The sequence below is a fragment of the Copidosoma floridanum genome, unplaced genomic scaffold, assembly GCF_036245765.1.
Source record: "Copidosoma floridanum isolate Cflo_tuat_1 unplaced genomic scaffold, Cflo_Japanese_pri ptg000021l, whole genome shotgun sequence".
Lineage (NCBI taxonomy): Eukaryota > Metazoa > Arthropoda > Insecta > Hymenoptera > Encyrtidae > Copidosoma > Copidosoma floridanum.
In genome coordinates, this window is record NW_028321898.1 from 32,894,499 (window position 1) to 32,907,513 (window position 13,015).

The 13,015-nt window shown below is 39.1% G+C and overlaps 3 protein-coding genes across 4 annotated transcripts in view; 2 read left to right on the forward strand and 1 right to left on the reverse strand.

The window, feature by feature from the left end:
- LOC106643039 (Regulator of cullins 2) overlaps positions 1-1,546 on the reverse strand; it is a 29,176-nt gene extending 27,630 nt beyond the window's left edge. Inside the window, exon 1 of the mRNA XM_014358001.2 lies at positions 1,011-1,546. Within this exon, the coding sequence (XP_014213487.1) occupies positions 1,011-1,191 (181 nt within the window). The 5' untranslated portion in view covers positions 1,192-1,546. The remainder of the gene's footprint in view (positions 1-1,010) is intronic.
- A 409-nt stretch (positions 1,547-1,955) lies between these two features.
- Upf3 (UPF3 regulator of nonsense mediated mRNA decay) lies at positions 1,956-4,567 on the forward strand. Of its 2 annotated transcripts, none has more exons than XM_089594347.1 (6): positions 1,956-2,166; positions 2,276-2,690; positions 2,775-2,926; positions 3,011-3,728; positions 3,841-4,118; positions 4,256-4,567. In XM_089594347.1, exons 1-6 carry the CDS (start codon positions 2,035-2,037, stop codon positions 4,466-4,468), a joined length of 1,908 nt encoding a protein of 635 aa, XP_089450473.1. In that variant the 5' UTR covers positions 1,956-2,034; the 3' UTR covers positions 4,469-4,567. The 2 variants fall into 2 exon arrangements, with proteins under 2 accessions (XP_089450473.1, XP_014213446.2); XM_014357960.2 differs by having other exon boundaries at positions 3,011-3,704; positions 3,793-4,118.
- A 520-nt stretch (positions 4,568-5,087) lies between these two features.
- Positions 5,088-12,769, forward strand: LOC106642972 (phospholipid-transporting ATPase IF). Its single transcript, XM_089594875.1, has 21 exons — positions 5,088-5,094; positions 5,499-5,662; positions 7,335-7,439; positions 7,859-8,113; positions 8,198-8,359; positions 8,433-8,737; positions 8,820-9,034; positions 9,122-9,408; positions 9,502-9,681; positions 9,777-9,927; positions 10,011-10,153; positions 10,245-10,484; positions 10,558-10,700; positions 10,810-10,969; positions 11,043-11,203; positions 11,278-11,425; positions 11,511-11,697; positions 11,785-11,930; positions 12,019-12,122; positions 12,215-12,440; positions 12,532-12,769. The coding sequence occupies exons 1-21, from the start codon at positions 5,088-5,090 to the stop codon at positions 12,589-12,591; spliced, it is 3,549 nt and encodes a 1,182-aa protein (XP_089451001.1). The 3' UTR covers positions 12,592-12,769.
- Positions 12,770-13,015: the final 246 nt, after the last annotated feature.

The window sequence follows — 13,015 nt, forward strand, 5'->3', positions numbered from 1 at the left end:
TTTCATAATGAAATGATGAAATTCGTTGCTATCCCATTATTTTTATCAATGCGCGATAATAAATATGTATATCGTACGTTTAAAAATTTTTCAAAGCCAAGTGTGGCATTTTTATATTATAGAGAGGTAATCATAGTTACGAGAGTAAGGTAATTTATAATTTTTTAAATGAATTAATAGGGATGGAAAAAAATTGAGTTGATGAAAAGCGAGAAATATATAAGTACAGAACGAAAATACACAGCGTGTACTTAATTACAGAGAACAAATCTTAAAGAGCATTTCTCACGGAAAAGTCAACACGCAATTTGAGAAGAGAAGGAATAGTTAACAAATGAAATATGGATCTGAGATGTTGGTTCCTCTTTGTCTTACGATTCGAGATTCGCTATCTCGAATTATTGTTAAAACGTGATATCTGATGATTCCAATAATGCATAACTTTATATTTTAACTATCGATATTTTTAGTAATCTTAAGAAGCAATGACTATTTTGTTTTTTAATAAAAGTAATTTTGCGAACCAATATTTATAGTAATGAGATTTTTTTCAAAGCATGTACCTGTTGAAACTTTGATAACAAAGTAACAAAATTCTAAATATTGAAGCATTATAGAAATACTGTTCAAACAATTAAACATAGTTATGATTTTTAGATATTTATCGAATAGATAGTAATGATAAGTTGATTTTATAAGCAAACATACAATATATATTATGTACATGTAATGTTAATATATGATATAAAAAGAACAAATATTTTATAAAAAATGTTGTTTCCATCTTATTTTCATGTTTTAAACCTAAAATTTCTAGGAAACTATATGTATTTAGAGTTATGTCTGCAAGACCACATTATTTGTCAAATATTGTGTGAAGACAAAATGAACAACAGAATGATGGTTCATCATACATTTGGGAGAGTTTTCTGTTTTTTTCTTAACTTATGGAAACATAAAGATTGAGGAAAAACAAAAAATTACAATAGGTTATGGAACTCTCGACTCACCCATAACTTGAACTCGGCAAATTGCACAAGTATCGCACTCCACGTCCCAACTCCACATAGCCACAGCATTCCACTTTTTTAAGGTAAATAATTTATCGGTCTTATTGTTCTCGCCATCGCCACGATCTGCATTCTCTTGTTCACCTGCATCTCCCATGCCTATGGCTTTTTCATCCCCCATGGGCGCACAAATCCCTCGCTACTAACAAAAACTGCAGTTACTTTTTGATTTTGAATAATTTGTTTTAAATATTGAGCCTTGGCACGTGATCCAAACACTTATGATACACTTGAAACAAAAGTAACAACAAAAAAAGGTTCACTCGCTGAATTGGTATTACCACCTCTCATGTACTGTATCGTTGTACGAAAAACTCTTAAACTTGTTATTAATTGTCGTCGAAAAGTGAATACATTACACGAAAATTGACACAAATAACAAAAATTTCTTGTAGCTAAGCCAATACAGATATTAAGTACCTATAGGTAAAATAAAAATATCAACCACAATCGATGTTGTATGTGTAAATAAAGAAACGACGCTGGCTGGGTAAAGTTAGGTCTTTTCTCGTGCACATACACATATGTATATATACATGTATTTATAGGTTTGTTCAAGTAATGCAAGCGGCTTGACTCAAGCCCCCCTTGATGCGGTTCGGTTCGGTTCAGTCGGTTTTGGGACCAAAAAACATGAAAAAACACGCGCTCACGAGAGTTTGGTTCTAGAACCGACCGCCTCGGACCTTTGGTTTTTGGTTCTGGATTCTGGAACCAACTCTCGTGAGCGCGTGGTTTTTCATGTTTTTTGGTCCCAAAACCGACTGAACCGAACCGAACCGAACCAAGGGGGGCTTGAACGAACCTTATGCATGTACATGCATACAATACACACATACAGAGTGTCGTCTGCATTTACTATGCGACAGTGTATAGCTATAGAGTATATGTATAGTGCAGCTATCGGTTTTTTAGATGTATTCAATCCCCGTTGACGTAAGAGTTTTTGAAAATACGTAAAAACATGACGGAAGAAACGCAGCAAACCACGGAATCACCGGCTGCGAAGCAGCAGCTGGTGCAAAGTGGAGCAAACACCACCACAGAAGTCAGCAAAGTCAAGGAAAAGAAAGAAAAATCCCGACCCATGACGAAGGTTAGTTTTTCTATAATTTGTGTGTGTTTTGTTTACTACATTCTTTTAACTGAAGTCTGTACTAACTTTCACTCAATCAAAAATTATGCGTCATGTTCGTGCTCTATAGGTCGTTGTAAGGAGGCTGCCACCCACCATGACCCAGGAGCAGTTCCTGGAGCAAGTCTCGCCGCTACCAGTGTATGATTATTTTTACTTTGCCAAAGCCGACATGTCGCTGGGGCAGCACGCGTTTTCCAGAGCTTACGTCGATTTTGTCAACCAGCAGGACATTTTTGAATTTCGAGAAAAGTTTGACAATTATGTGTTTGTCGATGGAAAAGGTCTCGAGTTCCCGGCTGTGGTCGAGTTTGCTCCGTTTCAGAGAGTTCCTAAAAAGCGTATTGGCAAGAAAAAAGATCCCAAGTGCGGAACTATCGAAAGTGATCCTTACTACATTAATTTCTTGGAAAGTTTGAAAAATCAAGAAGCAGACGTGACAAACAGTCAGCCAAAAACTGAGTATTCCTTCCAACCATCTGATCGTATGTTTTCTTGTGTCGTTTACATGTCTGCTTGATTGTTGGGCGATTATCGCACTGAAATACTAATGTCTTGGCATTTCACAGATACTCCTAAGAAAGTTACTACAACTCCTTTATTAGATTTTTTGAAGCAAAGAAAGCAAGAAAAACAACGTCTCAGGGATGAAAAACGCGAAGAAAAACGTAGAAGAGACATGGAAAGGAAGAAAACTAAAGATGAACCTTTAGTTTCAAAAGTAAGCTAGGCTTGTCAAAATGTATACATGTACTTGTTATTTTTTTTCTAATCAAGAACAATTTGATTCTTTTGTGATTTTCAGGTTTTAAAAAATATGGAAGATAAAGAGAGAGAAAAAGATCGGGAAACGAACAGAGAAATTAGAGATGAAAAAGACAGACCATTTCAGAAAGAGCTCAAAAACCGGAACAAGAAAGAAGAAAAATACAAAGATAAGTCAATGCGAGATCGGGATGCTAAGCCTTTGGGCAAGAATTATAGGGACAGGGATGAACGAGCCAAAGAAAGAGAAACCAAGCACAATAAAAAGCAGGAAGATAGAAAGTTCCACCACAAAACGGATGATCACGGTAGTTATGCCAAAGACGATCGAAATAATGAAAAAGAAGATAATTATAAAGAACGTAAGCTGGAAGAAAAACGTGGTAAGAGTTATGAAAAAATGCGTCAAGAGAAAAAGAGGCTCGTTGAAGGACAGAAAAAACAATATTCTGAAATACCGTCAGATGAGCCGAATGACTACTACTATAATACCGATGGACCTAAAGTCGAGAGTAACGAAGATAACTACACAAAAGGCACGAAAGAGGCAAATGACGATAATAATCGGCCAAAATACAAAATTAAAAAAAATCCTGATAACTTGAGGAATAGTGGTAAAACTGATACTGCAGATCAGTCGAACGAGGCGTCACGTGCATTCAAACCACGCTCAAATTCTAGCACAGAAGAACCTAATTCAAAATCGAAGTCCCTAGTCGACTGTGATGGCCTAGGTAAAATTTTAAAAGCACTAAATTGCATGAAGATTAAAATCAAATGATGAGGAAATATTATATGAAAATACGTGTCTTTTACTTTAAGATACTAACCAACAAGTTGCCAAGTCTAGCCACTTAGACGATGGTAGAGGGAACGAAGAGAAGAAAAATTATATAAAGTCCAGGCTGACCAAGAGACGTAGTTCGCTGGAAAGTGGTGGCGATAGTGGTACTGGAAGTAAATCTGGTAGTGGCAGCAAAACATCCGATAGACGCAATGCTAGCGACTGCGAGAGTGACAGTTCGTGCCTCAGGCGTCACAAGTCACTCGATGGTGGCAATGACAACAATTTTCAGAAAAACGAGTCAGAGGACAAGGAAGATAAGGACAAAAAAGATCCTCGGTTAGAACGACGGATCAGGAACAAGGTACGTAAACTTAACAAGTACTTGAAAGCTTTGGCCAAAAAAACTCTGTATTTGGAAAGTCATTTGTCCCATATTTTAATCATAAAATGAGCAGACATTATTGAAAATCATACGAAACGTCTATATTTTTCATTTAGGATCGGCCAGCCATGGAGATTTATCGACCAGGTATGGGAAAATTCAGTAAACAGCGATTGGAAAGAGAAAAGGGGAATGAGGAGAGATCGACCCCTTCGCAAAGCCCAACTCCTACTTCGGGTGGTTCCAATACATACAAGAGCGGTAAATCATCCAGCTCAGAAGTTCGCTCGATGACGTTTAAAAGAAGCGTCAGTCGTGATGTGTCATAGTTCATGAAGATTATTTCTAATACTGCTTTTTTACACAAGAACTGTGCTGTAATTATTATTTAATTTGTATACTTATAGGTGCGCTCAAATACATTTTTTTTTTCCATACAAGTAAAATACTTGTGTAAAGTCATCTTGTTATGAATAAACTAACAGCGAGCAAGCTAGTCGATTTGAGCACGATTGAAAAAAAAAAAAAAAAAAAAAAAATTATTTTCTCTTTTCCAGAGTCATTTTTAATTATTTTATTGTACGCCTTTCATGGGTATTGCATGTATACATACATATATACACATTTTGACGTTTGCTTCTCGACTCAGTTTATCAATTCGCGATAAAACCCGTTTCGGCTTAAATCGTAATCTACGTTATCGCTAAACTCTTCCTCGTGGATAAAGAATGAAAAAAAAAAAGAAAAAAAAAAACCAGCAGTCGTCAATATCGGTAAGCGCCAATCGGTCACCAGTTTTCACGGCATACGCGCGAAGCTGGTCGAATTTATGCCGAAAACGGGAAACACGCTTTTGTTATTCCCAAGGGCTCTTCCCGTAGTTAACGTGAGATTTTTAAGTCATACACTTTTTAACTTACCAAAACCGATTGGAGCAAGCACAGACAAATGGTACGTAAATAAAAATATTTTAATCATCATCATTATGGCAAAATAATTAAGCGACAAAAATATTCGCACGTAATAATTTTAATTTGCTTCATTATTTTTCAAATACACTTCGTTGGTATCTATATTGTAAAAATATCCATCAACAGTGGGATGGAACTCTACGTAATAAGTTTCCAACGCAATTAAAAACATGATCATAGCGCTTCTAATCAATAAAAAAAAAAAAAAAATGAATTTCCATCATCCATCGGCAGATATAATGTAAACGGATAATCGTTTTCTTTGAAATTATTCGCACTTCAAAGCGAAGAACACAATTGTCAAGGTGAATTAACACCGTAGGTGCGGCGACTGTTAATTTCATTAGAATCATCCTCAGTTACCGTCGCTCATCGCGTTGACGAGCAGTAAGCTGTACCTTTAGCACAATTGTGTATACCATTCAGTTTCGTTGGAGCAGTTGTTGCGCTTCGTTTATTGTGCCCCTGTACAATTGCTTGGCCGGCAAAGTGAGAAGAGTAAGACGCCTCGGAATCAATCGCAGTCATCGGAGGCGCTACTCGTCTCTCTTGGTGATTATGTGGTTCAGGCATTATTTGTGGTTTTTTTTCGTCTATATTACAATTTTTGAACGAATTAATCTTTCACAATTTTGCCGTCAAATACCGGGAGACTTGTAGGATTTTCTTGGTTCTACTCTGACATTGATATAAGAAGACGATTGATCTTTATCTTTTTGTAACTCAATTAAAACTAATTGAAAGTGTGCGTAATAATGTGTTGTCAACGTTATCGTTGACGGTTTGAGATAATAATTCGGCGTCTAACGTAATATCCACCTTTCATCACGCATAGTGTGCTTATAGCGTAATTGCAATATCGAGCAACTATCGATCTCTTGTGCAATTTCCCGTGAATACGTGAGCGCGGCATCTCATTGCGGTCCCATAGATACGGTATTGTTGGCTATATGCATATACATAGGTACGACGTATCTTGTCTCTTTACTAATTCATTAGGAATTGATGACTGTAGGTACACTTTTTTTTACAAACTCAAAATTTTTTAATTTATTAACTTTCAGTAACCATTTTATACATCAAAACGTGATGTTTATCAAATGATTGATTATTTGATAAGATAAAATATAGACATAAATAGCTTTCACACTCACGGTATTACTTTTACATGTACTGTTAGCCCAGAAAAGATTAATTAATTCTCACGTACCATCCATTTATAGATCAGAGGGATACAAAATATCGTAAATAAACGATATAGCATATTTTCAAAAGTTTTGTTTCTTTAAAAAATAAATTTTGTCATTCAATGCTTTTTAAAGCTATGTAAAAAAAAAGGTGCAATACGTAGAAATAGTCCATGATGTAATGATTTACAGTAATTAATTAAAAAATGCACACATTAGTTTAAGGAAGCTTTGTGCCAATTTATTGATAGAAAATTTTTTTTTAATCTCAAATGGCCTTCTCATGGCAACATAAAAAAGCCATTTTGTGCGAGTTTTTTAAACTCCTTATCGCTGAGCTACGCTCGTAAAAAGGCTGAACTAGAGATTGCGAGATGATGATAACGTACACGACAGCTACGGGTGCACTACTTACAATGTACCGTGAGAAATGAATATAATGAACGCCTCGTCAAACACGTGGACTTTAAGTACACAACTGGGAATCCTAGACATTTGTGGCCATTCGTACATGTGTGGCCCACGGTGTGCTTGCGGTCTTTCAATAAATCGCAATAATTAACCATAACTCGTTTATTTGAGCAATTGGACAATTTTCGTCTACAATTGATTATTGTAACAATCTGTTAACCAATTGTTAATAGAAACAAAAACGTTGAATAAGTATAGAATTACTGTCTTAAAAAAAAACAACCTACAACTAATGGGAAGTTTTGCGTTGTGTGAAAATACTTTTCAAAAAAATGTATGTCGTATAATGTCATTATTGATAAAAAAAGGTTTCACTGATAGAATAAATAGCAAACTTCCTTCGGAGGTGATTCATTACTATGTCCATAATATACTTATAAATGTATACCTACACCTTGAAAATCGAACGCCCGTGCGACGCCCATCCCAATGTTTACTCACCGTTGGGATGGGCTTGTCGCAGATACAACGATCGATCGGCTTTTTAAAAACTATACAGATAACAATGTATACATGTATCGACGAGTGGCTTTACGGTATACATATATTTGTATTTCTGCCTCCAGGACGATGGAAGCTCCGTGTCGGCCGACCACAGAGTCATCGAGCTCGAGTTCAAGCAAAAAACCATCAACAGTCTCTTCCCCTCCAACAAAATAACAACGAGAAAGGCAATAATTGCATTACAGTAATACACATCTGCAACTGTTTTTAAAACGAAATAAAATCGAGCCTACATTGAACTCCGTATAATTAAAAAAAAAAAAAAGTCCTTGTACCCGATTTTTCTTTAACAGTTCAGGTGCGCGCAAAATTAAGAAAGAATTTCAAACACCCGTTATCAACGATCGTTAAAAAAAGTCAGAAACCCGCAAGATTTTTCGAAACGAATCAATGAAAAACAACGAGTTTGAAATCGGTGACGGAATGGCTCGAGAGTTTTTCGTTTAAAAGCACTTGCATTGATAAGTACCTACATTAAGTGCCAAAAATGTCAAGTTGTGTACTGTATACATCCTCAAAGCATGATTATCGAAATAATGGGTAATCGTAATGAAAAAAAAAGAAAAAAAAAAAAAAAAACTTTTAGTACACGTTATGGAACTTCCTGCCGAAGAACCTGTTCGAGCAGTTCCGTCGCGTGGGAAACTTTTACTTTCTGGTGAGCTCGGTAATCGCGACCGTCATAGAGTCCCCGGTGTCGCCGCTGACCAGCTGGTTACCCCTTCTGTTTGTCATATTCGTGTCCGCCTGCAAGCAAGGCTACGAGGATCTCAAGCGCTACCGATCCGACCGGAGGGTCAACAATCTGCCCGTCACCGTCGTTCGGCGCTCGGGAGTCCAGGTCGGATATCATTACATTTCATACCCTGCACCTTCTATATAATTACACGCATACACAGTGGTACCGTTTACCCACATCGTCTAGGAAATCCGATGCAAGGACATTGCGGTCGGCGACGTAGTCAGGGTTAACAGGGACGACGAGGTGCCGTGCGACCTCGTGATTTTGTATAGCAGCGTCGACACGGGCAGGTGCTACGTCACAACTTCGAATCTGGACGGCGAGACAAATTTAAAAACCTTGCAGGTACCTTTTTTTTTTTTTTTTTTTTTTTTTTCCTAACGAGTCAATTTTCGAAAAAAAAAAAAAAAAAATGTAGGTGCCAAAGGTACTGGCGGATCTGGAGGATGCGAGCGACATCGTGTCGACAAAGGGGACAATCACCTGTCAGTCCCCGATGGCCGGCCTGTACAGGTTCGAGGGCCGGATCCAGGTGAGCGTGAAGCCACCGGACGGGGAGCGCGTCACTCGCACCGGGCCTCTGACCATCGACAATTTGCTTCTTCGGGGGGCCACCCTCAAGGACACGTGCCACATACTCGGTTGCGCCGTGTACACGGGACGCGACACCAAACTCTCGCTCAACTCGAACCTTAAGACCCGCAAGAGCTCCCTCGCCGACAGGTACATAATATATAATTTAATTAATATATATAGGGTATACTCGAGTGCTGATTTCTTTATTTCCATCGATTTATTATTTAAGCTCGATAAACAAGTTTCTCCTGGTGTTTATCGTTTTTTTGTTGGCCGAAGTGATATTTTGCACCGGCATGAAGATACCCACCGACAAAAAGGCCAAGTGGAACCACTACTTTGGAGATTACACCAAAGACATGCTCGGGAGTCTTACGAACAATTTCTTTTCCTTCATCGTTCTCCTCAACTACATACTACCGATATCCCTTTACGTGACGTTAGGTTAGTTGAATTGTAATGCAAATATAATTATACAAGTATGCAGGTGTATAACCCAATTGTATATGTATCGCGTGTACGCAAGTGCAGAGATGCAGAAATTTTTGGGATCCTACCTGTTCAACTGGGACCTGAAAATGTACGACGAGTCGAGCGATCAGCCGGCGCAAGCCAATACCTCGGATCTCAATGAAAACCTGGGCCAAATCGAGTACCTCTTCTCGGACAAGACCGGCACGCTCACGGAAAACCTCATGATTTTTCGAAGGTGCTTCGTCGACGGCTACTCTTACATGGAAAACGACTGCGATGGCCATTTGTACCTTTTGCCACCCGATGGGCGCGCCACCGACGCCCAAAGGATTAAAAACTGGACCGTAAGTCATCGACACTACACTTGTGTACACTTGTACCTATGTAAGAGATAGATTGAATTTTCGACTCTGATGATGATTTTATACCCATTCAAGCGAGAATTGCACTTGTTCATGCTGGCCATTTCCGTATGCCATGACGCGCACATAGCACCCCCGAGCCAAAAGGCCAAAGCGAAAATGCTGCGCACCGTGTTCCGGGAGAGCTTCAGGGTGAAAAAACACGCGAGGATCAACAGCTCCCTCATGATGGACCCCGACTTGCCGGAATACGAGGTGCCATTTACTCATTCCCCGTAACCATTGCATGTCATTTAGTTTTTCCAAGATTTTTCAACTTGTCCTCCAAAAATGTTGAATTTAACGGCCAGGCAGCATCGATCGACGAAAAATCCCTCGTCGAGGCAGCCGCTCGGCTGGGAGTGATATTTCTGGGCGAAAAGAACGACGACGAAATCGAAGTCAGCCTCAAGGGCACGATCATAAGATTCGAAAAACTCGAGAGCCTCGAGTTTACTTCGGGTAATCTATAATTTTTTTTTTTCTTTTTTTTTTTTCTACATACGTTTAACGTGGGACTTCACCCAATCTGCGCGTACACATAGATAGAAAACGAATGTCCGTCGTGATCCAGGACCCAGACGGAGATGTAAGGCTGTACTGCAAGGGGGCGGACTCGTCCCTTTTTCCTCTAATCGTGGAAGGGAAAACCGAAGAAGCCAAGACGAGCGTCAACGACTTTTCTATGGTTCGTAAAAATGGCTCGTCCGGTGTAAAATTTAGTCGTTTTGGTTTTTTGTTATTATTATTTATTTTGTTGTTTTCCTACTCTCGGCCAGAGGGGACTGAGGACCCTCGTTTACGGGTACAAAAAATTGTCACCGGCGGAATTCGTCCGCCACAGGGACAAGATGAACGAGGCACGGCAGACGATCGGCGCGGAGCGCAAGAAGCGAGTCGAACAGGCGTACGCGAACCTCGAGACCGGCCTGACGCTGTTGGGCGTCAGTGCGCTCGAGGACCGGTTGCAGGAGTGCGTCCCCGAAACCATGGAGCGACTCCAGGCAGCTGGAATCAAGGTGGCGTTTATTGCCTTTGTTATTGTGCTTTTCTTTCATCGTCCAACTTTCATTTGCTTCCGATTTCGTATAGATTTGGGTTCTGACCGGCGACAAGGCCGAGACGGCCGAGAATATTGCCTTCTCTTGCGGGCACTTCAAGAAGGGCACGGTGGTCATGAGGATGATGAACCTGCCCTCGGCCCAGTCCTGTTTCAGCACCTTGACGAGTTTTGAGTAATGATTACCATTTTTTTTTTTCATTTTTCCACAGTCACGCTTTGAAAATAATAGTTGTTGTTGTTGTTGTTGTTGTCGTCTTTGCTGTCAATCGGCGAATGCCAAGGCGGAAAATGAAGATTGAGCCCTGCGTCCAGCGTGGGCTGCTGATGGACGGGGCCAGCCAAGCGATGGCCTTGAAAACTTGTCCGTATTTACTGAGAAACGTCGCAATGGCCTGCGATGCCGTGGTTTGCTGCCGCATGTCTCCCCTTCAGAAGAGCCAGGTGAAATCACAGCTTGGGAAATAATTTATTGCTCGTTGGAGAAAAATTATCACCAGTTGTTTCTCGTGGATAGATAGTGCAGCTTGTCAAGCGGTCGCCGAGCAAACCGATGACGGCTGCTATCGGGGACGGTGGGAACGACGTTTCCATGATTAAGGAGGCCCACGTGGGCTTGGGAATAATGGGGAAGGAGGGCCGACAGGCGGCTATGAATGCAGATTATGCTTTTGCGAGGTGAAAATAAAAGAAAAACATTTTTTTTTTTTTTCTCCTTCAAAGTTGAAACGATAAAAATTGTGTGTTTTTAGATTTATGCACCTTCAGCGGGCACTGCTCGTTCACGGGCATTGGTACTATCTGCGAGTGGCAGTACTCACCATGTACTTTTTTTACAAGAACGTCGTGTTTATCACGCCCCAACTGTTCTTTAGTTTTCACAATGGGTTTTCTGGTCAAGTGAGCTGTTGCTTTTTTTTTTTTTTTCCCCCCCTTGGATTGCATTTTTTCACTAAAAGAACATTATCATCATCACAACTCCCAGGCACTTTACGACAGCACATTTTTGATGGGCTTCAATGCTTTTTTCTCCGCTGTTCCGATCGTCGTTTACGGAATTTGCGAGCAAAACTATTCAGACAAGGAACTGCTGGACAATCCGCGCTTGTATCAATTGTACAGGAAAAATTATTTACTGTCCGCCAAACAATTCATCGTATGGATGTTTATAGGTGAAGCACGTATCTGTTTCTGTTACATATATTCCAGTTTGATAATATTTAACGCTTTTGGAAAAAATTGTTGTTGTTTTTTTTCAGCGTTCTGGCAAACAACGGTGATTTACTTCATTCCTTATTTTTACTGGAAAATCAATCCAGTTAATTTACTCGACAGTACACCATCGGATCACTGGTGTTTTTGTACCTGCATAATGCATCTCGTCACATTAGTTATTAATTTACAGGTTTGTTATTTAACAATTAATTTTTTTTTTTTTTTTTAATTTCTACATTACAATTCAACAAGTTGAATACTCTTTCCTTCATTTGCAGCTATTAGTATTGAGTTCATATTGGACTTTTCCGTATTTATTGAGCATAACGCTAACAGAATTATTCTTTGTCGGATTCACATTGGTATATAGCTTATTTCACGTGTGAGCTTTGTTTTAAAATTTATTTTATTACCAATACACGCGTCCCCTACTTCAACCGAGTTAATGCATTTTAATCTACAAATAACTTTTAGATCGTTCGATGGGAACATGCTTGACGTATTCCCGAGGCTACTGTTGTCCCCTTCGATTTGGTTCCTGACACTGTTGGTAATAATCACCTGTTTGATGCCTTCGGTTCTTTACACCATTTACGAAAACGACAGACCCGCGAGGGTGCGAGGAAAGTTGGAAAGTCGGGAAAAGCACATGAGCGATATCTTTTATTCTCCAGTACAACAAATGTCCACTCATCTGCCGGTAAAAGTTCTTCTCTTGGTGTTGATGTACCTATTTAAAAAAAAAAAAAAAAAAAAAAAATGTAACCCCACACAAATGTTGCATTTTACAGAATCGGCGGCGCTCGTCCACGATCGTTCCTTGGAGAGGAAATATGTCTTTCAATAGTTAAAATTCGATTTTTCATCCAATAATATTACACGCTTTTAAGCTTAGATTTTTTACGATAATCTTGATTTGTTCACAAATAATGCGATTGTAAGATGCACCTGTATGTATATTTATGTGTACAAAAGTATTGTCAAGAGCAAAGATCAATTTCGATTTTGCCCAAAAATTTTTTTAAATAAATCGGACAATCATGCATTTGTTTTCAAACAAAACAGAGCTTTATTATATTTTTCACACCTATACACTCGTAACAGTAGATAACACGTATTCTTAGTTGTAAAATTTTTTTTCTCTATCGTTCATACAATCGTCGCATTGAAAGCAAATCGTTGCAGTGTGTAACGATATCGTTGTACCACATCACACCGTTTATACATGGTTGACGTGTCCAGCAAAAACTTGTGCTCGAATATAGGTATTATTGT

Excerpts from the sequence above, each read along its gene's own strand:
- LOC106642972 (XM_089594875.1), top strand. Across the intron at positions 9,682-9,776 it reads CCGACTTGCCGGAATACGAG|GCAGCATCGATCGACGAAAA; the intron begins GTGCCATTTACT and ends TTTAACGGCCAG. Across the intron at positions 11,426-11,510 it reads ACAATGGGTTTTCTGGTCAA|GCACTTTACGACAGCACATT; the intron begins GTGAGCTGTTGC and ends CACAACTCCCAG.
- Upf3 (XM_014357960.2), top strand. The coding sequence starts at position 2,035 with ATGACGGAAGAAACGCAGCAAACCACGGAATCACCGGCTGCGAAGCAG. Across the intron at positions 2,691-2,774 it reads TTCCTTCCAACCATCTGATC|ATACTCCTAAGAAAGTTACT; the intron begins GTATGTTTTCTT and ends GGCATTTCACAG. Across the intron at positions 2,927-3,010 it reads ATGAACCTTTAGTTTCAAAA|GTTTTAAAAAATATGGAAGA; the intron begins GTAAGCTAGGCT and ends TGTGATTTTCAG.